Source organism: Sebastes fasciatus, chromosome 8 (assembly GCF_043250625.1).
Source record: "Sebastes fasciatus isolate fSebFas1 chromosome 8, fSebFas1.pri, whole genome shotgun sequence".
Taxonomy (NCBI): Eukaryota; Metazoa; Chordata; class Actinopteri; order Perciformes; family Sebastidae; genus Sebastes; species Sebastes fasciatus.
Window position 1 is genome coordinate 9008951 of NC_133802.1, and position 9391 is coordinate 9018341.

Here is a 9391-nt window from a genome sequence, read left to right on the forward strand (position 1 = left end):
ATGTCCTACACATAATACTCACTACGTTGCCAGGCTGCTTTCAGGCTATACAGCTGGACCTAGATATTGAGATAAAAAGAAAGACATTGAGGAAATTAGAGAGAAGTAAGTGATCATTACGATGCAAACCGTAAGCATGTATGTAACATAATGTTGTTGTATACAGTATATACACTGGTTACTGACACTGAAACTAATGTTACTGTTTCTTTAATAGGGTATTTTGCCGCCTTCATGGCACCAGTGATGTGCTGTCTTCCTAAGGAATATGAAACAAGTGCCAAGGAATGCTGTCCGATGTGCTACGAAGGTAAATTACAACTCTGTCTAACGTTATCAACAGCCAACGTTAGCCTCGTCTTTTAGGAGTGATCTGTCAGGAAGATGGAGTTGTCATGGGTAATCACCATGGCTGTATTAAGAAAACCATGACTGTGAAAACAGTTTGGTGTTTGTGTTGAAAACAGGAACTTGGACCTACTTCTCAATATTGTGTTATTACTGCGGAAGTTGGACCAAACCCAGTTTGAACCATTAGAAGTCATAAGTCTCTGAAACTTGTGAAAGACAAGAAAGCTTGTTTGTTAATTTGAGATAGCCCTGTTTTTATGTATGCATTTTATTTTTTGTCATTTTTGTACCAACCTGAGGCAGAACATTTTGATGAATAAGACATGTAGATATGCCTTGTTTGTTTGTACTTTTTTTTTAACCAACAATAACCTTACACCCATCTCATGCTCGACAGGAATTCACACTAATGTGAAGCAAAGACGTTAAAACACAAACCATGGAACCAGGCTGAACACACATTTATGCTAAATCTGGGCTAGAGAGGCGTAGTCCCCTTCCAGTGGACCCCATGGGACCTTATTTTGGATAAAATATGTACAGTGGTCAACAGTGAGAGACAAGTATTTATTTTATCCTTTTTGAATTGCACCATGAATCACACATATGATATTTGTCAATTTAAAAGATAATTTTGCAAGTCAAGAAAGTCTCAGTTTGTCATAGTATCATTTAGTTTTGTGTGAAACCGTTCAGTGAACTACATCTCTCATCTCGCACAATATACTTAACCAACACTAGCTAGCTAGCTAACTTAGCTACGTTCCATGCACAAATGAAACGTTAGTCTACCTGATGTGTTTTATCCAGAGACTCCTGGTCTTTTATCAGCCGGGAAGAAAAGAAGGATCAGACCCGTTGCTGGTGTGAGTTCATCCCAGTAGGAGAGATAAGATAAGATATTCCTTTATTAGTACCGCAGTGGGGAAATTTGTAGTGTACAGCAGCAAAGGGGATGCAAAAAAAACAAAATGCATCAGCTAGCACTATAAAAAAGAGCTAAACAAAGTGTTACAAAATATGAACCATTCAAATAGAGGGATGTATAAAATGGAGTGTGTGCGTCTGCGGAAATCCACCACTAGCTCTTTTGTTTTCCCCGCATTGAGCTGGAGGCGGTTCCGCTGGCACCAGTCCACAAAGTCCTGAGTCAGTCCTCGGTACTCCCTGTTGTCCCCATCTGTGATGAGGCCGACGATTGCAGAGTCGTCAGAGTACTTCTGCAGGTGACAGGTTGGTGAGTTGCGGGTGAACTCTGCAGTGTAGAGGGTGAAGAGGAACGGAGCCAGGACCGTTCCATGCGGGGCCCCCGTACTGCAGACTACCATGTCGGACACACAGTCCTGAGTCCTCACATACTGTGGACGGTTGGCGAGGTAGTCCAGTATCCAGGATGTGAGTTGAAGGTCCACTCCTGTGTTCTCCAGCTTGTCCCCCAGAAGCGCAGGCTGTATGGTGTTGAAAGCACTGGAGAAATCAAAGAACATGATTCTCACAGTGCTCCCAGGCTTCTCCAGGTGAGAGAGAGCTCGGTTATCACACGGGTATCGTAGCTTCAGCCAGAGAGACGTCACTACGACACTTTTGGGTCTGTCGTCTTTCTAATTACATATTTTCACAGTCTGATACTTCAACAGTTTTACAACAAAGTGTGATTTTATTGACTTGCGAAATTATCTTTTAAATTGGCAGAAATCATCTGTGTGATTCATGGTGCAATTCAAATGGGATCAAAAAATTGTGTCTCTCGGTGTTGACTACTGTACATATTTGTTCCAAAATAAGGTCCCATGGTGGTCCACTGGAAGGGGCGTGACTTCTCTCTATTGGTAGCATTTCTATTGCCTCTCAACGGCTCTCAACATGGCGACAGCAAGACGCAGCTTGCAGCTAACAGTGCTAACAACGCTAAACAGTGCAAACAATGGCGAAAGTGCTGACAGCGACAGGGTTTTCGCCAGTGAAGCCCGGCGGCCTGCCGAACCTAGGTTGACTCCCCGCCGGGCCTAAGCATCAGAGAGTTATTTATTTTTAAAATGTCTTTTAAACAAAAATGTATTGTACACATAGCAAACTCCTTTAAGGAATAATTCATTGCGTGGGTTGTGTGATTAATGTTAGCGAGTGTCGGTATGCGGTCGAGAGAGAGAGCGACAGACAGAGAGAGCGAGGGAGCGTGTGACGTACTGACGGCGAGTACAGCAGTAATGTTATAGCTGTGAGCGTAGCAGTGCATTTTCATACACTGGCCCAATAAAGACCTGAAACACGATTGTTACTGACTCTATCAGATACAGTTTCTTATCTTCTGCGTTTGTAATTGTTACTTCCCATCATGTCTTGGTGATCATGCGACGCTGACAGTTTGTTTTTGTCTTGAACAGGTTCAGTTGTTCGAAGGGACTGCACACAGCAGTCAGGCACAGGGTGCAGCAACTGTGAGAATGGGACTTATATGAACCAACCCAATGGCCTGACTAACTGTTTCTTCTGCACCTCCTGTGATCAAGGTATGTCCACAATGAACTGACTAACATTTCCTCCAAATTCAGTTTGATTTTGACAAATGCGGTAACGTGGAAAAGGTTTGATTGAATTAGGATACTGGACAAAATTTAAACGTATAAAACAAATTGCAATAAATAAAAATATATTGCAGCCCTGTTAATGGATGCAGTTTGATACAAAATAAATAATGTGATAATGTACTGCTATGTTGGCAGCGTGTTTGCTGAATAGTGAGCCCTAATAATTCAGGAAATGTCCTTACAGGTTGTGTTGTAACAGGTATGTGCTTTATATGGAGCCTTGAGTGCACCACAGGGATATAATAGATTTTCACAGTGTTTAATTGTAAATAATATAATATACCTTATTGACCAATAAAAAAACTATATAAATAAATAAATTAAAACATAATTTAAATAGCATGTTCTGAAGCTCCAAGTAAAAAATTACACAATGTATCATTATATTTCTCTCTTAATGATCAATAATTGAATTTCACAATGTAATTGCAATTGCAGTTTACATTTTGTGATTGATTTCATTTGAAGGTTGCACTCTTTAATTTTAAGATGTGTAAGTGAGCGAACAACTTAAAAACCCACAGAGCAGCTACAGGAGCTCTGATTGGACAGCTCCTATGTGTTGGTCAGGAGTTTGGCCAATCAGAGCTCCTGCTGCAGCTCTGTGGGTTAGATTTCATTCAATTTGTCCTTGGTTGCAGTCGACTAAGTAGCACATAATCACAGTAGTTCTCCTACATGCTCGGCACAGGGAAGAAGATTCAGTAGGTTGCAATCTGCAACCTCACCGCTAGATACCGCCAAATCCTACACACTGGCCCTTTAAGCTTGCATAAAATGTATAAATGTATGTTTAACAACAATATAATGACTATTTTTTCTGTTTGATTTTAGGTCATGGTGTCTTTGCCCAACAGGAGTGCACAGCCACAACTGACACAATTTGTGATGTTTTAAGTGGCTATTTCTGCAAACAGTTGATGGATGGTGCAGGATGTAGTTTAGCAAAAAAACATACTCCATGTGCACCTGGTCACGGGGTTAAAGAACCTGGTAAGAAAAATTCAAGTCAGACTAGTCCGACAGTGAGTATGTTAACATGCACACTACTATCCTGGTTTGACACATAGTGTAGCCTGGTTATTCAGCTCCATGTATACATGGTACTAATAACATTATCCAAGTGTCTGAGCCTCGGCGACAGTTCAGAACTTCAGACACGTCTTTGACTCCTCAGAATCCAGCAGATTTGTCATTTCTGTCAGACAGTTTGGTTGACCTGGATTGCTGCATTTACCACACTGCTGTATTTAGCCTTTCCATCTGATCATCAGAAATAGAAGACAAGAGTGACAATACAGTTTGTATGTGTACCTGTGTCAGACTGGTGACAGATTTTGACTTTTACTTCAGCACGCAGACATCATTACATCATTACATCAAGTATCATCATATTTTTTACTCTATAACTTGAAAGTGTCTCCTCTATAGTGCCTGCTCTATAACATATTCAGGTTTCTGAAACCAGGATATGATGACCTGGGCCCGTGTTTATCAGGCGTCTCAGTAACCCTCCTGAAAGTTGACTTAGGACTAAAAGTATTCATATCTCAGGACTGATTTCCTGCACTGACATGTTTGGTACACTCATATCATAACTGGGATACTAGTGTGCATGTTAAACTACTCAATGAAGACACTGAGTTGAGTCTGATAAATGATGGATCTTCACCAGATGTTGGGTTCCCGTGTTATTAATCTCACTTTTGTCTGTTTCTCTAAGGAACCAGCAGAACTGATACAGCGTGTGAACCTTGTCAGCCAATCCATTTTTCACAGGATGGCCTGAATTGCACGGTTTGGACTATGTAAGACATTGTTTGTACATTAATTACTCAAGAAAGTAGGGTTTTCCTGCCCTGTAGCACAAAATGTTGATTGTTGATCATTTCCATCCACAGGAGATTCAAACATTGCCAATCCCCCAGTCTTATTTCATCTGATCTTTCAATAGACTTTCTTTGAAAGTGTTACTTTAAATATTTATTTGTTTTTAATTAGTGTGACATTACCCACTTCATACTTTTAACATTATGATGACCCTTCAAATGAGTTTTCATTTGAAACACACAAAGTATTAAAGTTGTCTTTCATTTCTCTTTTCTGACAGTTGCTCAGCAAACCAAGTACAGATCAAAGAAGGAAGCAGCAGCAGTGATGTTGTCTGTGGAGCTTCAAGAACGCATTTCTTTTGTATACCTGTTATTATGGCCATGCTATTAGTAATAGCACTTGTCATGACAGGTTAGTGCTTGTTCTGAATCTCTTATTTGACCTAATATATAACTTTATTTCCACACATTTGTTTTCTCCTCAGTGCCTTCAGTGGCTGGTCACTAATGGTTTTAGCTAATATGTTTTATGCTTTTGGATTTCAGGCAAACTGTCTTCGAGAAAAACAGGTACGTTGGGTCAATTTATTTGTCCTTAATACATATTTTTTAAGTTCTCCGTATGCAAATGTGTCTAACATTTTTAACGGGCTGCACTGCATGAAATTCTACACAAAAATGTTCTAATGTTTTATTTAATTTGTCTTCTTTTTCTCCACCTACGTATCAATCAATACATTTTATTTGTCACGTGAAATTAGTTAAGGTACAACTCCAGTGAAATGCAATCCCGTTAGCTTACCTTCAATTTGTGCATTATTCACCATAAAGAAAACGTCTCCTTCTTTTCTTCCTGCCAGAGACCTCTGCTCAGTCACATCTGCCCCCCAGTAAAAGACTCACCAGTCTGAATGACGCCGTCCGGCACTGCAGGATCCAGCTGTTTGGACCAGAGACCACATGAACTCAGTCACATGATCCTGGAGTCCTTATTTCAGTCCTGTGGATTTGTATCCTGTCTACATGTTGTACGTACATTCGTGGACGCGATATCTCAGGCCAGGAGGGAATTTCTTCAAATTTGGTGTAAACGTCCACTTGGACTCAAGAATGAACTGATAAGATTTTGTTGGTCAAAGGTCAATGTCTAACAGGATAAAATGATGAAGTGAGGACATTTTGGACAGACGTGGATATAAACTGTTTCTTGACTGGTTGGTGGAGGCATACAAGCGTGAGCGGTAATTGTTGTTGTTTTTTACAATCAATTATCACGCCCATTACATGCACTTTCAACATCATTAATCATAGTTTTTAATTAACTACTGATTTTTCAATTAAATTAAATATTATGAACTGTGTTTTACCTAAATTCAATGGTAGCTTGTTAATATCAAACAATTTCTTTAAGGCTTTTAATTCCCTTTCCGCTGTATTTAGGAGCTGTTCCAAACTTTTGCCAGAGCACAACACAGCACTAGCTAAGCATAACAATTGTGCATTTTGTGATAAAAGCAACAAATTTGTCACCAGTATAGGTTTATATGTTATGAAAAGATATAGATATCGAGGCGCTGCAAATTTGGCCCCTGAGGGCCAGGGCAACCATTTTTCAAATTCCTAAATGTTGCAGAAAACTGATTTTATGATTCTTGATGATTTCTTTAGAACGGCAAGATCTTCAGCTTTTCCATCGGTGTATTTCACTTTTCATTGGCAGTAAAATTGACGAGATATTGCTGGATAAAGTTCTGGGTCGCCAGTAACCTGTAATCACAGTTAAAGTGATACTGTACTTTGGTAGAACTTTGGGTTGTATCCCTAACTAGCCAGGGCACATCCCCAACTATAGGTGAAAATCGTCATCAATTACTACCGTACTCGCATGAGCGGATTACAGTTTGTTATGCTTTTTTTCTGTCTCCATTCACTCCCGTTGCTAGCGAAACAAGTCTCTAAATCACAGTTAAGCGTTTCTTCACAGCGCCTAATTCAAATGAACCGAACAAAACTCATTAACGGACAGTTAAGTAGCAGCCATAAGAGTTGTTCAAATTCTCCAAATGCTAAGGAAAGGAGCTTCAATGCTTCCTTTATTATCTCCTTTAGCAGAGGATACACTGGACCATCCTTTACCAAAGGAAAAGAGAGAATAACATCCAACAATTCCTTGCGTCTGCAGCATTTAAAGCGACTCACCGTTTGGTCGTCGCTGATAACAAACGATATGCTTATCTTGCATATTATTTTCATACGCTCATACACTAATTGGGATTAACATTTGTATATATATAATATATGTTTAATATTAGTAGACAGTGACAACCATTTCATTTCACTTTATTTTTAATTAATTATTTATTTCGAACATGTAACAAATACCTCAGTAAAAAACAAAACAAGAATAACATAAAATGAACAGTAAACAATCAATTCACAAATAATCAACATAAATAAATATTACATGTCCGAAAAGAAGTTGGATGAAGTATATGGTCCTACACCTTCTCCATAACTCGGTACAATTAACTCAATTTTTATCATATATTCTTTTATTTATTTCAATTTGTCCATATTTCATACAGTCTATGGGACAGACGCTTCTGTTACCAAAGACATCTAATCCTATTGGAGTTGGCACCTTGGCGTGGTGGATTAGCTTGTGTGTCTCGGTGACCCTGTGAGCTATTCCGACAGAAGACTAATTTTAGTTTCCTGTTCAACCAGGTCGGCTTGGTCACAGGCCAGAGACCAGACAAATATCAACTCCCCTGCTCAGATTTGAAGGTCATTTAAAAAATAAAACATTGTCGTATGAACCCGAAGTGCCTACCCAAACTAAGAAGTTCTCATGCGACCTGTGACTAGAGGTTACCGCCAATCCTGAACTTTATCCAGCGATATCTCTGTCACTTGTACAGATAATAAAAAGAAAAGCACACTGATAGAAAGCTTAATATCTTGCCGTTCTAACGGTGTATTGGTTGTCATTCTGTCATGAAAGTAAGGGGCTGAAGTTTGACCCTGAAGTGACCATGCTCCTTTTATTTGGTTTTCACGTTTTTCAGCTTGAACACACTTTGAAAATCAAGAGTCATAACAAATTTTTCCTGCAACAGTTAGGAATATTTAGTGCCTCTTTGGCAGCCATTTTGAGAAATGGCCCCTCAGGGGCCAAATTCTATATCTATATCTTTTCATAATGTATAAACCTACATCTGTGCCAGATTTGTTGCTTTTATTGCAAAATGCACAATTTTTATGAATATTTCAGCTTAGCTGCCCCGCTATATAGAACACACACAGTATAACACATTCTACAACCATTTTCTGCATAACAAGCACTACTGATAATACCTTTGGCACTCCTAAGTAACATGTTGAATATAGGATTTAGACCAATGTGTCTCAATATTAACTTAAAGGGACTGTTTGTAACTTCTTACACATATAAATCAATCTGGGTCGGTGTCCCATGCGCTTTCGCGTGTGGCTGCGCTGTTCAGACTCAGACTCCAACACAAACTACATGGAAGCACCAAAACCATTAAGTTCTATCTAGTGAAGCCCGTCTTGCAAAACAGTGTTGGCCGCGGTCTGAGGACGCGGGGGAGACTGTAGTTTTGGTCTCCAGGGCCTGAGTCTGCTCCTCTGCTCCTCTGCCTGCCTGCCTTCACTCAGCTCGCTCCACCTCACGTGCATGTGCGCACACTACACACTGCAGGAGAGTTAGTTTAGCTCTGAGAATATCTAGTGAATCTACAGTGGACGTTTGTGCAGAAATAAATGCTGCAGCTCCTCCAGACCAACAGAGGTTTCCCGTGTCTTGTGAAGTGACTGGGCTCCGCAGAGAGTTATGTTATCGTCTCCGACCCGGTTCCGGTGTTTCCCTCCCACCGCGGTCGGGAGGCTGAGGCAGGAAAAGCCAACATTAGGATCAGCACTGATTCATGGAGAAACCTTTGTCTGGTCAGCTAACATTACTGCCAAGCAGGTGAAATAAAGAGTGATATTGTGGTTTTAGCTGACGTGTGTCGCCTCACAGATTTGACGGATGCTCGCTCACATTCACGTAGCGCGTGCACACGGGCGAGCGCGAGCAACAGGACACTGACTTTTCTCTGACTTAAGGTCCACAGGTGTCGCTGTTTCAACCAATTTCTGATTCTTACAAACAGTCCCTTTAACTAACCTTTGACCAGTGTGTTCATGTTGAATCTTGTACAGTAATGACCTACATAAGTAAACAAGACCATAGTAGCTTTAATTTTACTTTGAGTGATTGAACATGTGTTTCACTTGCTAGACCAGACTGAAGGTAAAAACAGTCAGAAAGTACAGATGGCTTCATTACAGGTCTGACAGCATTGCCAGGGAATAGAAGAATAAATAATAAAAGATGTCTACTGTCTGGGTTGGGTTGTACTGTAGAGTCAAATCATTGATTGCAAATGACTGGAACCAACATATCTCGGTTCCTTAATATTTCTGTTGTCTACATACATCTATCAACAATGACATTAATGACAATGCTAATGAGTGCAGACCAGATCTCTATCCTCCAACACCTCGGCTCGCTGGCCACTAATAGAAAAAATTGTAAATAGTAAATGGACTTGC

The 9391-nt window shown here is 40.1% G+C and overlaps 1 protein-coding gene across 1 annotated transcript in view; it reads left to right on the forward strand.

The window, feature by feature from the left end:
• Nucleotides 1–9189, forward strand: part of LOC141772310 (uncharacterized) — a 74784-nt gene extending 65595 nt beyond the window's left edge. The window contains exons 13-14 of the mRNA XM_074643149.1: nucleotides 5318–5341; nucleotides 5632–9189. Coding sequence (XP_074499250.1) covers nucleotides 5318–5341; nucleotides 5632–5735 — 128 coding nt within the window. The 3' untranslated portion in view covers nucleotides 5736–9189. The remainder of the gene's footprint in view (nucleotides 1–5317; nucleotides 5342–5631) is intronic.
• The last annotated feature ends 202 nt before the right edge of the window (nucleotides 9190–9391 follow it).